The 21,889-nt window shown below is 38.2% G+C and overlaps 1 protein-coding gene and 1 long non-coding RNA gene across 2 annotated transcripts in view; one reads left to right on the forward strand and one right to left on the reverse strand.

Moving 5' to 3' along the window:
• The window catches only part of LOC120778502 (homeobox protein araucan), a 163,945-nt gene extending 149,373 nt beyond the window's left edge, over positions 1-14,572 (reverse strand). Inside the window, exon 1 of the mRNA XM_040110330.1 lies at positions 14,455-14,572. Coding sequence (XP_039966264.1) covers positions 14,455-14,520 — 66 coding nt within the window. The 5' untranslated portion in view covers positions 14,521-14,572. The remainder of the gene's footprint in view (positions 1-14,454) is intronic.
• A 228-nt stretch (positions 14,573-14,800) lies between these two features.
• LOC120778509 lies at positions 14,801-17,951 on the forward strand. The gene is made up of 2 exons (XR_005705569.1): positions 14,801-15,128; positions 17,888-17,951. It is a non-coding gene; the product is annotated as an uncharacterized LOC120778509 (long non-coding RNA).
• Positions 17,952-21,889: the final 3,938 nt, after the last annotated feature.

A 21,889-nucleotide genomic window follows, 5' to 3' on the forward strand; every position in this document is an offset into this window, starting at 1 on the left:
GGCTTGTAGACCGGTGGAATCATCGGTTCATATTTTTTCAAAAATGATGCTGGTGAGATCCTAACCGTCAAATCCGACCGTTATCGCAACATGATTACCGACTGTTTGATGTCTGAAATAGAAGCTGACGACATTTGATTTCAACCTTCAGACACATCGCAACAACCAATGGATTTATTGAGAGAATAGGTAGGTGAGCTAGCTAGCCACCAAAATCATGTGATATTACACCGTTAAACTTTTTCCTGTAACGATATGCGAACAACTCCGCTACGAATCAGGCCTTGGAGCAAAACATCACCTGTGTCATTCGCCAGTTACCAGTCGAAATGTTCGAACGAGTCATCGAAAATTGGATTCGACAGATGGACCATCTGTTCGTCCCCGACCAATATTTGAAAGAGATAACTTCATATAGAATATATGCCAAAGAATATTCTTTCGAATTATAGTAAAGACTCCCCATTAAATTTGAAGTTTCTGTGTTTTTTCTTTAAAAAGTAGGGAATATCGAAATGGATGATATATACATACATATATTACAAAAATCGAGAAAACCGCATTTAAAGTTTTAAGTGACAATAAAGCTGACTTGGAGTGCGCAGCTTTTCGAGACCGTATTTTCAAAGCGTTACTCGGATCAACTGGAGAATTTGGAATAATATTTAAATGCTATATAATTAAATAAGACAAAAGAACATTACACGGTTATAGTGCCGCAAAAAGAAAAGAAGAATAATCGGATCACCGTCTTTCTACCGTCTCAGTTTAGTCGGTGATCTAACTGTGATTTTCATAATAAATTATTACAATTTTGGTACAGTATTTGCATAAAAATTAGTATTTTAAAATTTTGCCTCAATAAAATAAATTATAAGCCGACACCGCGAATAACGTGACTAATTGTACACAAATATTCAAAATACACATAAAAATAAAAAAAATCACGCATTCGCCAAAGGCAGCAACAACATCATATACATATGCATATTCATTCGCAATTCATAATTTACAGTTTTTTCATTCATGATTTTTGTGGCGTGTCATCTATTTGGCATTGTTTCATTAATACTTTTTTTCTACCATTCATATTCTATCACTCATTTATATATTTTATTTGGCAATAAATAAATAAATGTGAAACCGGCGACGTTAATGAAATTCTAATTCGCAGTGGCAATAATAAAAACAACAACAACAAGCTGCGCTACGAGGTTTATGAGCTGGTCACAGCAGCGGCATTAGCAGCTGACTACATGTGTTTTCAACACAAATCTGCGCCTTAAGCGGCCGATCACGTACCGACGAATTGCATGCCAACAACAACAGCCACAAGAGCAAGCTGTGGTGGTTCTCATAACAACAACAGTAGCAGCGAAAACATTTGTTGCGCAGCCTTCATGCGATAAAATAAATTTAAAAATTTACAAATGTTCATATGTATGGACATATATACGCAAATGAGCATTTAAATGTATATGAATATGAGAGCTTGTGTTAAATGCGCGCACGCGTACAAATTGCATTCCTTTCACCAATATCACCAACAATTACAGCGCCACAATCAGCGTCAATCTAACTGACAGTAAAGACTGTGGGTAGCCTTGCTGAAGTTGGCCGACGCCGCGGCACGGCGCTTGGTCAGTATGGCTGTATGGCCGGTGTCGCACACGATCATCATGACTTGGTGTCGCCAAACGTCAGTCAAATGGTCACTTTGGCGCATGACATGGTCTTTAATGTTACAGCAAATTGACAGTAACAACAGCAACAGCTATAAACAATGCGCTTCGCACCGCATATAAAGGTATACATACTCGTATAAATAAATGTATATACCAACACAGATATATATGAACCTTTATTTACATACATAGAATATGCGTGTGTATATTTGCGTATTGATGTTCTTGCGCCAAATAAGTACATTAGGTCATATGTACATATGTACATAGGTACGCATATAAGGTAATGCACAAAACAGGCGGGTAGAATTCATCGACGTCTGAGAAAGGGTTGTCGAGTTAAATGTTTGTATTAATATTTCTACAATAATTAGGTTGTCAAATATCTCCGTTCCGTCTTTTTGTCTTTTGAATTTATATTCTACAGAGCTCGTATCTGGCACATACATCTTTGAAAGGTCTTGACATAACCTACAAAACGACGCTATGCATGATTAGTTTAGATATTGCGTTCAACAGTTATAGACTTGTAAACATGGAGTTCACTAACGCCGAAATTCGCGTTTGGCATCTCGTGACATCGCCCAGAAGATGGGAGTTAGACACCAAACCATTTTAAATCATCTGCAGAAGGCTGTATACATAAAAAAGCTAGATGTTGTGGGCCGCATGATTTGACGCAAAAAAACCTTCTGGACCGAATGCGATATGCTGCGGAAGCGTATCGAACTCGACCCATTTTTGAAGCGGATGGTGACTGGCGACGAAAAAAGGAACACATACGACAATATCAAGCGAAAACGGTCATGGTCGAAGTACGGTGAATCGTCCCACACAGTGGCCAGGCCGGGATTGACGGCCAGGAAGGTTTTGCTGTGTGTTTGGTGGGATTGGAAAGGAATCATCCACTAAGAGCTGCTCCCATATGGCCACACGCTTAATTCTACCATTTGCTGCGAACAACTGGACCTCTTAAAACAGGCGATCGACCAGAAGCGTTCAAAATTGGCCAACAAGAAGGGTGTAGTCATCCACCAGGACAACGCCAAACCACACACTTCGTTGATGACTTGTCAGAAGCTACGGGAGCTCGGATGGGAGGTTTTATCGCATCCACCATATGGCCCGGACGTAGCGCCAAACGATTACCACCTGTCCTGTCCAAGGCGAACGCCCTTGTTGGTGTAAAGTTGAACTCAAAAGAAGCTTGTGAAAAGTGGCTGCCCGAGTTCTTCGCAAATAAGGAGGGGGCTTCTACGAGGGTGATATTATGAAGTTGCCGTCTAGATGGAAACAGATTATCGAACGAAACGGCGCGTATTTGAACTAATCCGATCACAGTAATACTTTTTATAAAGCATTGAATAAAGAGCAAAAAAGCGGAAGGGCGATATTTGACAGCCTAATATATTTAATAATAGTAACAATGCGCAAAATGTTAAGCTCAGCTTACATAAGCTGCCTTCGATTCGCTAAAACTTAGAGAGTAGCGAAACGAACAAGCTTCAGCGGCTGTATTTACCAAATCCACTCAGTTGCTGGATAAGGTCTAATTTCGGTAGCATCTGGAGCGAAATGGGCTAATGATGGCCTGAATGCGATCGCTTGTCCTCCCTTTTCAAGCAAACAACCGCAGCTGCTGTTCAATCAGACGAACGCGCTTTCAGTGCAACCCTGCACTTCTTTTTTTGGTGCTGAAACTCTTCTCTCCGAATCGAAAAGTTGCTTTAGTAACTCCCTAGTTTCGTTTTCTATTTTTTGACATGTAAATTTTCTGCCCAGGAATCGAAGACAGCTATTAGTTTTGTTTTCATATTAATAAAGAGTAAATAATTTTAGAAATATTATTTTCCACAAGTAGTGAACCCTGTTTATTCGTCTAATTATGAATTACAGTACTGTTGTTAAAGTCATTTCGGCATTTCTTTGTGGTTTTAATTTCGCTACTGCAATGTAATTGACAAAACGTTAGTGAATTACTAATTAACTACTGTAATGAGTCATCAATATGCTTTCTGTGAATGCACATTTTGCATTGCATATGTAAGTATATACTATATATAATATCTATATAAATATGTTTAGATCTAAAATTGAAAGAAGCATTTTGGAATACCGGATTTTTATTTCATACCTATTTTGACCTTATATTCCGTAAAAATTATTCATACATGGAAGATGGAGTCATGTGTAGAAGTGGAGGATTTAGTCATGTCTTGAAGTTCTCTCAAGTAAGGAAAGCTCTCTGAGCGTCAATCATTTGGGAGTGGCCCGAAGCGATTCTTTTACATATGGCTCAAGCAACTCACCACCTCCGGTCTTAGACCAAGTATCCTCTGGGTAGCCGAAAAATATTTTTCTCTCCCCAGGGCTGTGCGCTGTATTTGAGACGATGTGACCAAAGATGATTTCTATGATGTAAAAATCGTGCTTGGCGACTTTATCTTTGGCACAACGGTCGGTAAGTTCAGTCTCCTCAAATGGCCCGATATATGGTAGTACTGTAGTCCTAAATTCCAGCAAAGGAATATTCAATAAGCTACCTGGCTGCCTCCGGATCGTAAAGCCTTCAACTAGATCGATCATGTTGTGATAGACGGAAGACAAGTCTCCAGTGTTTTAGGATACGGAAGCAAAGGAAGTGGGTCTGGTTGTGAACGAGTGAAGACGAAATATCTCTATCTGTCATCAAATAAACTCGCGACTTCGCTTCCATGTCACTGTTGACAGTCATAACTTCGAAGTCGTAGATAATTTCGTATCATCTTCGAAATCCAACGCAAAATATCTATTACCAACAGGTGTTACTTCGGACTGAGTGGACAATTGAGAAGTAAAGTCCTCTCACGACGAACAAAGACCAAATTCTACAAGTCACGTTTTTTTTTTTCAATTCTTGAAACAGTTGTTAAAGTAAAATTCCGTTATAGCCTTCAAAGCGCACAGCGATTCACGTTTAATGGCTTCAAATGACTCAAAACATTTTCCATATAGCGGTCATTTGAGTTTGTTGAACAGCCAGCAGTCACACAGAGCTTTTTATTTTCTTCACTATATCATGAAAAGCCTTTCCCAAACATCCAAATTATGTATCTCGCCATAATCAAAGACACGTTTTCGCTTTCCACAGAGTACAGCGGCAGCATAAAGCAGCTGACCCAACAACAATTCGATAATTAATAACGCTATTCAATTCAAATGGCAACTTCCGGTGCATGGCTGAAGTTGCTGTTGTTGTACCATGCATGATAATACCAAAAAAGCGGACCGAAAAACAATAAAAAAGAATAGAATTGACGAAAGAACTCAAATTGATGGATTGCAGTGACACACTTGACGCGCACACATACACATTACATCGACAAATGTCTAAGCAACGCTGACCGTTGGCGATCATTGCGCATTTGATTGCTGTCATTTGTATTATTTATTGGCCTTAATGCGCATTGTACTTTGGCATGTTATTGTTTTTAATGGTTGCCCAAGAATGGCAGTAGCCATGCGCATGAATTTCGAGTAGTCAAAAACACTCGACGCTTGACAAGGATTTAGAGAATGATCGCGCGTTCGACGTAGACGAACGTCAGATCGCCGCTTATGTACGCGTATTAGCGTTGTTGGTCATTGGCCGCCGGGCGCTTGTTGTTGTTGTTGCAGTTAATAGACAATGCTTAAATAGCTGGCCAGCACATTTGCACGTACTTAGCGGACAAAAGATTTTTAGTAGACACCAAAAACATAAGCGCGCCATAGCATATACGTATGTCGAAATGAGTGGAGCGGAGACAGAGGTGAGGCGCGTTTTACTTGCGCAGTTGCAGGTGCATAACTGCATGCATTTATGACTCCGATATCTGAAAATCTACATGCAATATTTGTATGCACTTTTACGCGTTTATTTCCTTTTTTCAAATTTGTTGTATTTTTCCATCATTCGCGCGTATGCATATTTGTTAGTTGCGCATGCGTATTTACGCCAGCAAGTGGTGCGTCATTTGGTCGTACGTCCGTCCGTCCATTGAGCAAAAGAAAAAGCAGAAGCGCAGATGAGTAGTACACGTTCCAAGCTGCTATGCATATGCACTTCTACGGTGGACTGCCGCATTGCATGCGTAATAATCTGCACCTGTGCACCTGCGCGCCGCGCTTAGTCGCATTGCCGCACTTTTGTTGTCGTTGTCGTCGTCGGTTTCGTTGCCGAATCTAGATGTGGCACCGAGTAAGGCGTTTTTTAATTGCAGCGACATGCGCGGACTGCAAATCGCTGCACTTCTGCCGTTCACTGCACTTGCGCGCGATCGCGCCAATCGACGCCAAAACGACAAGACGGCGGTCGATCGATCGCATGATCGTTGGATCGTATGTTCGACCGAAACGGCATTGCGCGCTTTGTATACAACGCCAAGCGCGCACCGTTGCAATTGAAATGCGATTTTCACTTTTTGTTCATTCAACGCCGCCACACGGTTGCGTTGACGCCATTTAGCTGTATGAGTAATATATCTGTTTGTGTCGGTTACTTATGGTAGTTTTCGTTTACCTCTTGCTTTGACTCCAAGCGTTGTTGTCATCAGTTGGGGAAGCAGCAACAACAGATCATTGTGCTTTGCTGTTGTTGCGCTGTTTGTCGTCAGTCATTTTACGTCCGTGGCCCTAAAAAAGGCATCTCTTCACACCTTCTTTAGTGGCCACAGTCAACAAGACAAATGCGTAATGTTTGTGCCGTGTTGTTGCCAATGGCTTCCTCTTTTTTCATCTCAACTCACCAGTTTTTTAGCGCCATTTATGGCGCGAATCAATCGCCACATTTGTTGTTCAATTGTCACTATTTAACTCAGGAATCAGCAATTACCAATGCGTTTAGCATCATACGTCACGTTCACCTAAGTCACATCATGTCCATATACTTTCATCCAAATATATGTGCATATACATACGTGTATATGTACTATGCATGTATCTCTAAGACTGTAAAAACTTGTAATGTAAAGCTTTTCCCATTCGTCGTTCGCGCAATGAATGAATCTCGTCGTAATTGTGATCAGCGTAATAAGCAATGGCCGCATGAGAAAAACATCGAGCAAATTACAGATCATCAACGTGTCAGAAAAACGTCTGAAATTGGTATTCAACATGTCTGCTTCCAAAGCCATTATTACTTTTAATAAATATGATAAATAGAAAACTCTGCTGGAAATTAGACTCTTACAATGTCTATAGTCTAAAACAATTACATATCTCTATTAAAATCGGCATTTTAGTAACAAAATTTGATGGCAGAGTACTGCTAGTGCTACTGTGGATTGCACCGCGACCTAAGGTCCCTCTCCTAAATCACAACGACTTATCTAGGGCCTACCGACTGCTGTTCAGTGTTCTGGAATTTCAGGCTCTATGTCGCAGAACCGACTAGGCCCATGTTATATAATTGCTTTTTGAGCCCACAATGGCCGGTGTAGAAAGCGATAAGTAGCCTGAGTTAATCTTAGAGTTGTTGCCAATACCCCTCCGTACCCACTCCTTCATCCTTGCGGCCGAAATGCAGCTCATTTATAGTATAGGGACCAACCACAATGAAAGGATCGGGTCTTGCTATGTTGCTGGATGGTGCGGAGCGGGCGAGCTCATCAGCCAGTTCATTCCCCGCTATACCTTTGTGATCGGGCAACCAAATAAGGTACATTTGGTTACGATCTCATATACTGTTCAGTCGTTCTATACACTCCTGCATGAATAGTGATTTGTCTGTTTCTCTGCTTGAAATATGCTCAGAAAACTTGCCATAGGTATGGAGAGTTTTCTGCATAGTCCTTGTACTATCCCTAAGCAGTAACTCGAGAGCATAACGGTTCCCTTTAGCCTTACTGATGATGGTAACTTTGAACTTCTTAGTGGGGTTTAAGCTTTTGGTAATCCTGTTCCTTGGGAGAAGAGCCAGTGGTATTTCGTCACTTAAGTCTTTCATGTGCTGCGAAGGGATTACCTTACCTCTGCAAAACCGTTCTGCTGTCATTTGGAACAGTGTGTTTGGAAACCTAACCAATTACTAAGTGAAGCGGTGTGAGATCCACCATGACTTCAAGTGCCGCCGCCGAACATATGCGCATGACACCCGCCTCGCAGATGCAGGCGCATCGTTGCAGCATCGATAGTTGAAATCCAACCGAAGTCTGCGATGCTTTCGAGGCCCAAACCACCGTCCATAAGTGATAATCGGTATACATGGTATACAACCACCTAAAAATCCTTGGCTTGCAGCCTCAGGATCTACCAGCCATAGTCAGGTCAACATGCTGCTTCAACCACAGAGTGGAATCCAGCGTGAGACCAAGGTATTTGACCATATTAGTCATCTCTATCTCTATGGTCTCACAAGCGGGACGATGGCCGTCTTCGAGAGGTTGATGTTCAGTCCAACCCCTCTGCATCCTACCTTGGCTAGGCCTAGTCCCCTTTGTATGATAACGCAGAGAGTGTTCTCGAATTTTCTTTTTGCTATGATAACAATGTTGTCCGTCGTAGACCAGTGTTATCAGTGTGACGAGCTGAGTCAATTTAGGCATATTTACTCCCTCAGTTTTTGATCCGAATATCGATTTGAAATTTTGCACACGTCCTTTTCTATCCATGAAACCGCCGATATCGTACCATCGTATTTTGCAAGATACTTCACAAAATTTGGCATACAAACAATCAAGGACTTGTATAGAAAAATATGGCATTTTAAGAAATATTTTCATGAAATTTGACAAAACAATTATTTACCAAAGCAAAGTTGTTTAGATTGAGTCACTATAGCAATATCAAAGTTCTGTGGCAAAAGTAGGTGTGACAACTGAACAGTGCTGATTTTGTATTGGTGGACGAAGTAGGTCCTGGGAGGCCACAAAAGATTGAAGATGAGGCACCAGAACCATTACGCAATGAAAGAGCTGGTAAAATATTTAACAGTCATTCCAGCGGCCATTTTGAAACGTTTAAAAAAAGTCGGTAATATTCAAAAGTGATAAAATTAAAAGACGATTTTTATGTTTTTTAATATAAAGGTTCAAATTTTGAAAACATCTCACGAATATGGTTATAGACCCGTTTTATCATAGTATTATTGTCAAATATGCACGTCGAATAGTTTTCATTACGAAAATCCATTGGGCTCATGAAGCGAATAAAATGTTACCCATACACACTAAAAATAACGGCTTCCGATTGTATTATCAAAGAAAATTTATTAAATTCAAAAGCGCGCACCAAATTAATCTCCAACGCGTGATTCTTATCAGTAAAGTGATGCAAACCAGCCGCTGCCTCAGCAGCAAATTAAAGTTATTTAAAGCCAAATTAATTGTGGCTAAACTCAAAATGTGATTGTCCAGTGGCAATTGACAGCCAAACCAACAAATGTGTATGTATACATATTTACTGCTGAACGCATGAAATTAAATGGCAATGGTGAATGAAACTCGTATCGCCACACGGTAGCTAAATGAAACGAAAGTCAAGTTTGAAATGGTTGCGCCGCTTAATCGCACTAATGAAAGTTAAAACACAAAGCGGCAGGCACGCGGCCACACCCACTGGCAACCAGATGTCACACTACTATAGCATTAGTCGTAGCTTTTTGTTTTTGTAGTTTGCTTTGGTTGTTAATTGCATGTTCATACCTGATAGATACACACCCATTTGCGTTTAGGCATCAATTACAAGCGTACATTCCCCGATAAGCCACCGCCACAAAGAAAACAAAAGCACCAACATCGCAAGCTCGTCAAAGCGTTGATGCTAAACGCTACTTTGCTGTCGCACAAATTGCGGTAGCCTCGATTCCATTCAACACTCCCGAAAATGTGTTGCGCGTTCATATCTGTTTCATATCAATTTATTGATGTGATGTAAGTTCGCATTTGTTGACATGTAAAAGGTGATTTCGTAAGTGTTCGTAATACACCAACGTTTGCCACTGGAGGCACTGCGAGAAATCGCGTTATGTTAAATTGAAAAAATCTGTTTTTTGGAAATTCAAAAAAGTGCTGTCGAAAAAAATCTATTAACATTTCGGACTTAAATGGGTTACTCTCTCGGGAATAGTATTTCCATTTTCTGAGCTCTCAACTTGAAAATTTTAACATGTGTTTCAAATTTCGATTGCATAAAAGTATATCTAATAAGAAAGTTGGAGAGTTTTGAATGTCCTTTTTAGGTTAGCTTAGGTAATACTTACGATCCTTGCGACAAAGAGGTCGTATGATCCAATTTGGTTCGAACTGGTTAGAACACTGGTATTTTATGATACCAGTAAAACTCGTAAAACTACAAAGTGCTTTGAGGTTATACATTTTTTTAGATGTCTATATCAATGACATCCAAGTTGCCTGGTTTGCCGACCAACGTTTAAACCTCAATCTAACGGAAGCTGTTCAATGGAAAAGAGAGTGTCTAGAAGTTTTCTCAGTACCAAAGAAAAACAAGCATACTTTTTGCACATGCGGCCTCGGAAGGACAGCAGGACTGTTTTTGGTTGCTATTTAGGATCGCCAAATGCGTTTACCTGATGTATGACGAATACTTCAGTTCAAATTAAACTGAACCTCGATCATTAATAAGGATCAGTAGGTCTATAATGGCAAGACAGTCGATCAATATAACCTTACCTTCTCAAAACCTGCCTCAGATCTCATTTATTATTCAGCCACAAACACCTTCAGAGTTATTTCTTTCCAGTATGGCTTTGAAAATAATTTATCGTTACATTTAAGTAAAACAAAAATTAAAATAAATTGGCAAATGATTTCCAGAGGGATCATTCTAATCAGGAACTACCGATGCTCGAAATCTACGTTATTATAAGATCAACACACATTTAAGTCTTAACGATCATTTTTGGAGTAAAAATGACATTCGCCTAAAATTAGACTCGTGACAACCTTTCTGCAAAGAGTTGTACCTAAGTAATTATGCCCAAGAGCTGTCAACTCATATCAAAAAGTAAGTATAAGAAACACTCTTTGTCATCGCAGTTCACGCAAAAAATTTAATTAATCGTCAATATTTATTTTATCGCCTTCAACGCAATCCTCACCAGATGTAATACACTTATGCCAACGATTTTTCCAGTCTTCGAAACTCTTTTCATAAGCACTTTTTGGATGACCTTCAGCTCGTTCAGCGAATTTTGTTTTATCTCTTCGAACGACTAAAAATGGGTTTAACGGAGCGGTAATTCCAGGTTGGGGAACAAGAAAAAATCAGATCATATCTATTGAATACGGTGGTTGATCGATGGTTTTCATTGTATTTTTGGCTTTAAATTAGTCTTCCACAATTCCGACAGTTTTCGACGGATGTTCTCACGCTATAATACGGCCAAAGAGACCCGATTACGGTCCACTTTTTGAAAAAAATTCAGCTTTATCTGGACGAGTCGAGCAAGAACGTGTTTTATACACAAAATATCCACGAAAATCATTCGAATGGACTCGCGAGAGATGTCGAGCTCTCTGACCATATCATTTATCTAGGAATTTAATTATAATTTCCGAGTACTTTTTTGTCAACTTCGGTTGCACTGATGCTATAACTCCCTTCGAAAACACTACAAAAGATTCCTTACAAGAACTTTGATCGGTCTTGTTGTATAGCAGCTATATGCTATAGCGACTCGATCTGAACAATTTCTTCGGAGAATGCACCTTGGATATTTCCTCTAATGAAAAAGTTTTTATACAAGAATTTCTAGCTCTTTAGTGAGAAAGTTCCAGATCGATATCTCAAAAACTGAGAGACAAGTTCATTTATATATAGACCAACGGGCAGACAGATAGACATGGCTTAATCGCGCTAATCATTTATATACATATTTATATAGTATATGTGCACTTTAAATGGTCTTTGAAGTTTCCTTTTGGGTGTTCCAAACACTTAATATACCCTTTTCATAAATATACTATTTTCATAAGTCCAACAGCAAAGCGACAGCACATTTCAGTGTAGATCGCATCTATGAAATCATTTAGCATATTTACATACCATTTATCATAACTTGTTGAAAATAAGAGCAGTCGCCAAACAAGTTTTAAATGCATGTTTAATTTTCAATAAAGAAAGGAAAAAGAATGAAAAGCAATGTTGTCAAAATAGATAAAAATATTTGATAAAGCACCGCCAGCATTCACAATGCGACAATAAATGCTGTTTATACAATACTAGTTACATACATACAAATCTACAAAAGTATTTTCGTTTCATGTTCTATTTTTTAGGCGACATGTTTTTGCTTCTGAATTCCATTTGTGACAAAAATCTTACAAGACAAAACAGTAAACAGCAAAACATGTTCATAAAAAGTAATAACATGACAGGGTGCGTAATTAATTATTGCTACATAATTGATAGTTCGATAGTTCAGCAGCCACTGTGCGTTGCCAATTCGTAGTTAAACAGTTTTTGAAAGTTGTCACACCGAAATTGGCCTTTTGTGTTGAAAAACAAAGCGTTCAAAATTTTGTTACGAATAATTGGTAGGAGAATTATTTATGTATATATCAATACCAATATATATAATATGTGTACATATAAGTATGTATTTTATGTATAGTGTTTTGTCAACGCGAACAATGCCGTTAAAATAGCACGTGTGGCCAAAACCGTTGGTTATTTTAAGAGACACTTACATAGGGTTTGAGAAATTTGTTCTGCTCATATTCAGGTTGGCAGGTTTTTTCTTACCAATCGGTTACTGCACACTTTAATTGTAATTCGCGGAATTACCATTGAAATGAATTAGTAATGAATGATAAATAAATATTTTTAATGAATGAAACATTTTTACTTCCAATCCTTTACGTACATATATAATTGTATATGTTTATCTGCCTGCATGTATTACAATGATGGATCACCTTCAACTGTTTGACTGTGTATTATAAGTAAGAGACCTCATGTAGGTTGTACTTTTCACATTTTGTTTTGTGGAATATTGTTTAAGCTTTCTTTATACAAGAGCTGTTCAATTCACTCCTCAAACACAAGATCAGTTAAATTCCTTAATATTGACAATCTCAAACAAACTTTTTGTACGCTTATCGGGATAAGAAAACTTAACGTCACGGCGGCGGTCGGAATATGCAACCGTTTCGAGCGCAAGTCTAGCCTGAAGGAAGAGGAGGTGAAACAGCTGGTTTGGGCTAGAGAGGAGGTAAAAAACGACCGGGCTCACTTCGCCACTCGAAACTGGTTCAATGCCTTGTATCGAGCGTACAGATAACCGCATTGAGAAGCATATCGCTGCAAAGAGGCAGCATTCGACGAAAAGCGAAATGAAGACGGCCTCGAAAAAGAGGAATTGCAAGGACATAGACGAAAATCGAGATGTCAAGCACACGGATAAGCCGACAACGTCCAAAGGAGCGGCGGCAGCCAATGACCGGTGGAAAATAGTGGAAATGAAGCATTCTCTAGAATGGACGCCGGACCTAACGCACCCATGCCATCTTTTGATAGTGCATGATGGCTTAGCGGTGTCAAAATTTTAAAATGTTACGACGACTTGTCGCTAACATGGGTGAGGGAAGCGTTCAGAATGCTTTCAAACCTGTTGGGAAGGAGCGAAACTGGAGAAGGTAGACCGCAGTAGTATTCCACCGAGATCTGTCAGCCCCATTATGCGGGCGTGTATCGTCACCCCACAGTGACCAGTTGGTATTCCGATCATATTCTTACAGACTCTCCTATCGAGACTTTTGCAGTTTTGCATCCAAGTAGTTCATTTATGACGTTTTCGGGCGTTAGCCGATACGATACGATGTTACTGCCTCGACTGCTACTTGGCTGTGGTCCGGCAGCCTAATAGGCTGACTTCTTTCTGGACAGTATAACCCCGCACCAACTCTATCCTCCAGTTTCGAGCCATCCGTATAAATGTTTTGAGTGTTACGGGATAAAAATTGAAAATTTATATTTTTTAACTGAAAACCTATATTTAAGAGTAGTTAAATGTAAATAAGACAAAAATTGCTATAGTAAAAACATATTTTAGGTTAGGTCAAGTCGCAGGTTGTAAGATTGCTGCCACTTAGACAAATATTTGTCCTTTGTGATATCAAAAAACTGTTTAAAGTACATCACCTCATAGATGAACGAAGCGTTTTGAGCTCTCCATAATTAAAAACAAAAATCTTATTATTGGCAAGTGCTTGTTAAGCTCACTGGAGTTCCATAGATCCAGCGCTAGAACTCATGAGAATTGTAAACTTGAGATAAACACTTTTTATATGTCCATCTGGTATTTATGAAACAAATTTTGGTTTTTTATTTTTATACCAGGATTTAGGATTAGAAATAAGAAAATTTTATTTAATTAATGTTTATGCGTTTAAAATTGAAATTGCCTTTTCAATACCACATTTGCAACCCTGAGGAGAACAATGACGGTTTTTAAGTGCTAAAAGTTTATATCGTCACCTAAAATTCAAATTGAGTTTTTTATTGCTTACGATTATCAAAAAATTTTCAACTTCCGCTGTCAGATATAACCAGCAAATAACCAATATATAACGATTTTATAACCAAAACTTTTTGTTTCAATATGAGTGGTTTCTATTATATCATTTTTCCTTCGCCTTTAAACTTATGAAAAGTGATGTTACGTTAGTTTGCATTTTAGGTGACGTTATATTCATTCCGCATATTTAAAATCAGCAAATCATCAGTAAGCAATAATTATTGCCCATTTATAATCAATATAAAGGCGTATAAGGAAGAGTCTTCCACTTACCATAAAACTACCTGCTGTTTTGGTCGGTTGTAATGTCACCTTTGGTAGCGGCACGTTGTATGACATGATTTCATATGAATTCAAATCGTTCCACAGCTGAATAATTGCTTATTATGAGTTGAAGTGAATTAATTGAAATTGGAAATTATAAACCAAATGCGCACAAATTGTAACAAATTCGATTCAAATCAAATGCAATTTCACACGCGCTATAATCATTAGGCTCACAGTATGTATAAATGTGCACATATTATATATTTGTAAGAACAGACAGCACATGCGTGTCATCAAATTATTGATACAGTAAAGACCGACACAAATCACTCGTTTGGTAATGCGAATTCGCCTACGTTTTAATATTAATCGCAACGACAAAACTGTATAATCAATCATAAATCAATGCAATAAATTGCATAATTTGCGAAACAATGTAAGCTTGCACTTCTCGGCATAATTATTGTGCTTAACGGTAAATCTGTATAAATTTCACTCGATCACATTCACCGCTCCGCACTGAGGACTCAACAACACACAGAGCGCGCACTTTCTTCGCTTGAACTTCGCGCGTTCACTAATCGGCGATGTGTATGGCAATCGGGCATTGACAACAACGACGTGTTTTGTAAACATAGCAAACTTGAGCCGACAAACACCTTTACATATGGAAAGAGGAGGTATGTAACTTGTTTTAAAGAATGTTTTGTTGTTAATAACTCATAAAGAAAGCTATTTAACAATCAAAAAGGCGTGTATTGGCAAGTCTTTACAGTTCTTACATATAAATATTCGAGGTATGAATTAAAAGCTCGCTTTTAGCTGACGAGCGTTCGAATCGCGCTAACGTAGCGAGTTTTGAAAATTCATTCACAATTCGTTAACACAAGAAAAAAGTGCTTTAACTTCAGTTTGGACTATTTTTGTGAACACCTAGTTATTGCTTAAAGCAGTATTTCTTTTTGATTGAAAGAAAGTATGCACCGTTCGCAAGTGATTGTGATGTTAGTTGAAGGCATACATATGTTTTTAAGATGAACCCAATCTTAAATTCCATCTTCATTCCTTACTTAACGTTTAAAACTTTAAGCATTTTGTGATTACTAGGCGAAAAATAGAGTACTAAATCTACTAGTGACTTCAGCATAAGGCAGAAATATCTAATATTATCTGCAGAATTGACGAGACAGTCAAGGGACGGCTATCAACATCAACTGATTATCAACACGTCAATAAAATATAGGAATTAGTGCTTGAGAATCGACGATCAGTCAGATATCTAATCGGAAGAGATCCTACTGGCAACGTTGGAAAATCAGAAGGATCAAGGAAACCCATTTTGAAAGATCATTTGGGACTAAGAAAAGTGAAAGCATGACTGGTTTCAAAATCAACCAATTTTTTGGAAAAACAACGTTTCGTTAACGTCTGTGAAACAAGCTTTCCGACTACCTCGATGACATGAAACATATTATTATTGGCGATGAGACTTAGATTTATGCTTACGACCCGGAAACAGACGATCAATCGGCCGAATATCGTGGCTAGGATGAGCCGAAGCTGAAAAACCCACGTCAAAGCAGATCAAAAATCGAGACTATGTTGACAATTTTCTTATTATCGAGGTGTGGTGCACTACGAGTTTCTTCCGACCTGCGAAACTGTCAACAAGGAATACTATTTCAGTGTTATGCGTCGTTTGCTCGAAGCTATTCGTAAAAAGAGACCGGAATTATGTGCTGACAACTCTTGGTTTTTGTAACTCGATAATGCACCGTCGCTTACTGCATTGATTTTTCATGAGTTTTTCCCAAGATTTCAACCTGATATAGCTCCGTGTGACTTCTGGCTATTCAGCAAACTCAAACGACCGCTCCGGGGAAACCGATTTGAGTCAACTGAAGACATTAAACGCAAATCTCTAGGCGCATTGAAGGCTTTTTGAAAATTGACTTTAGCAACTGTTACGAGGATTGGAGAAAACGTTGGCACAAGTTTAATGGTGCCAAGGCGGATTTCTTTGAGGGGTACGACATAGATTTCGAATAAATTAAGAATTTTAGAATTATGAACAAAGCCTTTTGTTTAAGTAGTAACTATATAAGTATGTATATCTGTCATATGAGTTGTAATTATGTCAAGCCTTCGAAAGGTATTTGCGTAGTTTTGATAGTTTTTTTATATCTTGCTCATAGTAGTATTTAGCTATATTTTTGACAACCTTGTTCGGTTCGGTTTCACTCTGAGTAATTAGATCAATTACAAAAAAAGGCCTCGCAACCATGAAAAATAACGGCAGTATGAAGGTGTGCATCTATTGACTACTTGACTCTCACTTTGCATTATCATACCTTAATCAGTTAGAACATATTTCAGCACGAACCAATTCATTTAATTTCATTTATTTTATAATTTTTTTTTAGAATAAATCTTAGCGTTAGCCGTAAGCTTAATATTTAGATATTGACACCGAGTCAAAATGCACCAAATTAGAACTAATATTTTATTTTCAATATTTTTTCAAAGTAACCATTTATATCAATGAAATTTTCATTAGCAAACCTTGCGTAAAGGGTATATCAATAAATTTTCAATTAAAAGTTCTTTTCAACCAATACTTATTTCATTTTCTTGTTGTTATCGCGTGCTTTGCAATTCCGGAAATATTTCGTATATATACCGGATGAACTATTGGGATCAGCGACAAAGCGTCGACGGTGTCGTAGACGACATCAGCAAAGTCTGCATGCAATCGGCGCAGCAAGTGTGCAGGGGGTAAGCGGTGCGTGTTTACCATAGCGGTTTACCAACATTCATATCGCTGATTTACGAGTATAATGCGCCAACATATATGCTTATGTTGCATTCGCATTTATCGGCTTTTCAATCTGAATTGCAATTTTATTATTTTATTTCCCAGTTTTTTTCTTATTTATTCTACATTGACTAGTAAACTTGCAACGTGCACTGAAGTATCGAATTTCAATTAAAATTGCAACGCAGCAATACACGGTCATCAGCGCAAAGCGGTTGCTGGTGCACACTGTAAACAGCTTCAAGTTGCTGGTAAATTGTTGCTTGACAAGACTTAAATGAGCAATGAACATACAATTTAAAGTAAAGAAAGTTGTTCGTACATATTTTCTATATACATACATACATAGGTATATGTATATGTATTGTATTTGGACAATATGAATAAATAATTATGAATGAATGCGAAGAACTAAGATGGGGCAAGTACTTTTGGAAGCAACACTAAATTGCATGTATATGACAGGCAAATAATCGTGAATGTGATAAAAAAAATTGTAAATTTTTAATAAAATATGTTTCATTAGTAATATTTCTCAACATATATAATATAAATATCAAATATTTTCCACCAAAAATTAAAAAAAAAAATTCATAATAAAAATTATTATTTTCAAAACTTCAGGACACAATTTGCCGTCGGTGTTTCTGCACGCATATTCCTTAAAGCAACCAATCACATAAAATTACAAAAACACCAACACAAAACCACTTTTATACCACAGGTATTCACGTAGTTATCCCCTTGCAGTGTTCACGTATTAAATTACACGCGCATGCGTCTGTGTGTGTGCGTGTGTGCGTTTAACGAATTTGAGAAGATAAGTATTACAACAACAATACCACTAACAACTTGAAACAACACGTTCTGCAACAACTTCTTCTGCTGCAGCTTCGTCGCTTCGTGTCTCTCTCCCGCTCAGCGTGTGTATGTGTGTGTGCGATCGAATGGTCAAAGGAAACACGGACCCGATCCACGAATCGCGCACAAAACCGATGTGAATAAGCAATAAAATATTGTAACTACACCGTTTGATACACCGGCGCGTGGTGTGGCGTCCCGTCTGCCGTCCGTCCGTCCTGGCCAAAGCTCATAAACTGAAGTGGCAGCCAAGCACTCGACGTTGCAAAGCTGCAAAAGCAAAGCAAATGCAAAATGCAAAGCACAAAATGCAAAGAACGAAATGCAGAAATAGAGAAATGCAATTTCGCAAAGAAATTGTTGTGAAAACTATGCAGCGAAACAACAACAACACACATATACGCGCATATAGATGTTAACAAATGCAAATACAAACGGTTAAATGCATACAAACAACGTTTGGAGTGAGTAAAAGAGAATCGCTTGAAATGTACGGAGACTACAGTGGCCACCGGTGAAGGGGACCTGAGCAGCTGATGGCATGAAGTATTCGTATTGCGGAGCTACTAAGAAAATGCTTTGCAGCGCAATGCTAACAACAAACGATTATTAAAAATGAAGGTGCTAATTATGTTTATATTCGTGATGATGGAATAATTTGCGACGAATTAAGGAAGGTTATGCATATTATACTTGTATTAATGTTTCTCAATATTTCTTATAGAAATAAAATCGGAACTGGCACTAGCGGTATTTCTAATTGATAAGGCTAGTCTAGGGTTTTCTAAAATCGCTTTATTTGGCTAAAACTGCATTTTAGGGCCAAAAACCTTTATATCTACAATTGGTAGAGGTATGAGCAAAAGTTTCCCTGTTCAATCCCGTGTGGTAACGGTTGGATCAGGCTCAGCACAAACAACTTTCTTTTTCTCGGAACTACACTTCCAAAATCGGGTAACGATTTTACTCGAAGACTATAGCATTTTTAGCTTCACAGATATATCATGGTGCAATCTAAAAGGCTTGATTTGTTATTATTGTAACTTCTTTTAAAGGATAAAATTCAAATTTAATGGGGAATTTTTATTATCACTAGAAAGAACATTCTTTCGCATTTATTTTTTACGACTCAGATGGTCCATACGTGAAGTCCAACTTTCGATGACTCGAGCATTTCGACTGGTAACTGGCAAATAACACGAGTGATGTTTTTATCCAAGGCCTGAATTGAAGCGGGATTGAAACCAAATGTTACCTAGATCATGAGCTTCAATTTCAAGCATCAAATAGTCGGTTATCTTGATGCGACAATGGTCGCCATTGACGGTTCTTCAGATTGCTCCTCATCCCAAACGTGGAAATTTTGACTATTTACATACCCATTCAGCCATAAATGGTCTAATCGCTCAAAGAAATTTGGCTCGAAAACGTCGGGTCTTCTTGGAACTTTTCAAGAGACCATAGAGCGAAGCGATGTCGCTTTGGAAGGTCGATCGTCTTCAGTTCTTGCACAAGCTGTATTTTGTACGCTTTAAAAGTATAATTTCGCTGCAAAATGCGCCAAGTCGTTCCATACGTCAGCCCGCGTTGCTGCCAACGGCGCCAAATCGACTCTCCATGGTCTTCGTGTACACTCTCAGCTACGGCTGCTATATTTTCTTCACTACGTATGTATACATGGACTATTGGGTAGAAACTAATCAATGCTGCGTCTCAAGATGGGATTGCGAATAGTACATCCAGTAAGCCGATTATGTTGACCATATCACCCGTTATAAACAATTTACTTTTGATTGTCTGGGTTGAAATTTATTATTTTTTTACAAATCCGCGATTTAGCGAAAAATTAATAAGATTGAAATTGAAAAGTACGCACTTCACTAACAAATCTTAAGTATATTAAGCTAAATCATGTTATCTCTATTGGTTGACGCTGTACATTAGTTAAAACTAAATCCTGAATGAAAGAAATTAGATTTTGTGTTATTATTATTTATTTAGTTTTATATATTAGGTTCTCAAAAAAATCTTGCGGTATTTTCGCTAGTTGTCGCTGAAAGCGCGTAGTTCTAGTTTTATTCGTCCCATCGGGTCATGCTATACCTTTTTGGAAAGCTCATTTCACGCGTTAACATTGTTTCTTTTAAGTCGTTCGTGAGTTATAGCGTCGCAAACATGGAGCAAAATAAAGAGAAAATACGGCATATTTTATAGTACTACTACGATAAAGGCAAAAATGCATCTCAAGCCGCCAATAAAAGTTGTGCAGTTTATGGACCCGATACAGTTTCCATTTCCACCGCACAACGATGGTTTCAACGTTTTCGTTCTGGTGTAGAGGTAGTCGAAGATACGCCACGCTCCGGAAGTCCTGTCGACGAAAATTGCGATAAAATCGCTGAATTGGTCGAAAGAGACCGGCACAGTAGCAGCCATAGCATCGGTCAAGAGTTGGGCATGAGTCATCAAAAATTCATTTCAATTTCAATAAAAAAAAAATTCAATAAAAATACCGCAAGACTTTTTTGACAAGCCATTATTATCAAAGCTGCCCTTTAAATGGCTCTTGACTGTTCTAATCCTTTAAAAACTTAATTTTTGTGTTATCCTTTACTAAGTTTAAAGTGTTAGTTTTATAAAGAATGCAAAATCGGTTCCAATAGTACAGATATCTAATCTAGAACTAAGAATCCTAGACTTTGAGAGACGGTATGAAGAGAGTACCGCATTAATACGTGATTCTAGCATATCTGTAACTTTTTCACAAAAGTCCTAAACGCTCTCTTACGATTAAGGTAATCCATAATTTTCCAAAATGTTAACCTTATTAAACAACAATTAAGGAAGAGCTAAGTTCGAGTATAACCGAACATTTCATACCATTGCAACCTGCAAGGATTCAAGCCAAGAATCTACCTTCAGGTGCCTACTGCATATTAGTTATATGAGGTCTAGGGCGAGTTTGTTCATTCTAAGCACAAATATTCACCATTATAAGAAAACCACCCTCTCTTAATTTTATTAAGATTATACGGTATAAAGATAATGATACCCCATTTCCAATACCCCAAAATCACTCGCAAGTTCGAAAATTTGTATGCAATATTAGGTATTTAAAATTGTTTTATATGGTAAGTCGGCGTGGCTGGTTTTCGCTTTCGCCCATTTTCACACTGTTATATAGAAATGTTAGAGAATGGTCATATATTTGGTTGAAATCGGTCGAGCGGGTACTGAAATATGTGATTTTACCTAAAAGTAGATGGTGCCACGCCCGATTTCATCCAATTTCACACTTTCGGTAGAAGTTCTTATAGGATTTAAAGTGAGCGATTTTGGTTTTTTTGGCTTGAACGATAATGATAATTTGAGAGATATGTACAATAAACATATTAGAGAGCTAGGCTACATCCACTTTTTCAAAACTTTGTCCCTTGCTGGTGCAATCCCCTGTGCCAAACTAGAGTTTTATATCTTAATTTAGTGTTTAGTCATAACACCTTATTGGTTTGCGAACTCGTACTTTTTTGCCAAGGAATGCACATACCAAGTTTCATCAGGACGGACAGACGGACAGACAGACTTACAGCTATTCAGATTTCAACTCGTCTCTCCATCCTGATAATTTTTAAATATACTTGTATAGCTCATCGATCTTGAGTCGATTACGAAATACGTCAGGTGCGGTTTCGATTTTTCCCACAAAGAGAACATTCAATTTCATACAAGGATAAATTCTTTGTAGACATGAGAAACCCCAAATGA

The sequence above is a fragment of the Bactrocera tryoni genome, chromosome 5, assembly GCF_016617805.1.
Source record: "Bactrocera tryoni isolate S06 chromosome 5, CSIRO_BtryS06_freeze2, whole genome shotgun sequence".
Lineage (NCBI taxonomy): Eukaryota > Metazoa > Arthropoda > Insecta > Diptera > Tephritidae > Bactrocera > Bactrocera tryoni.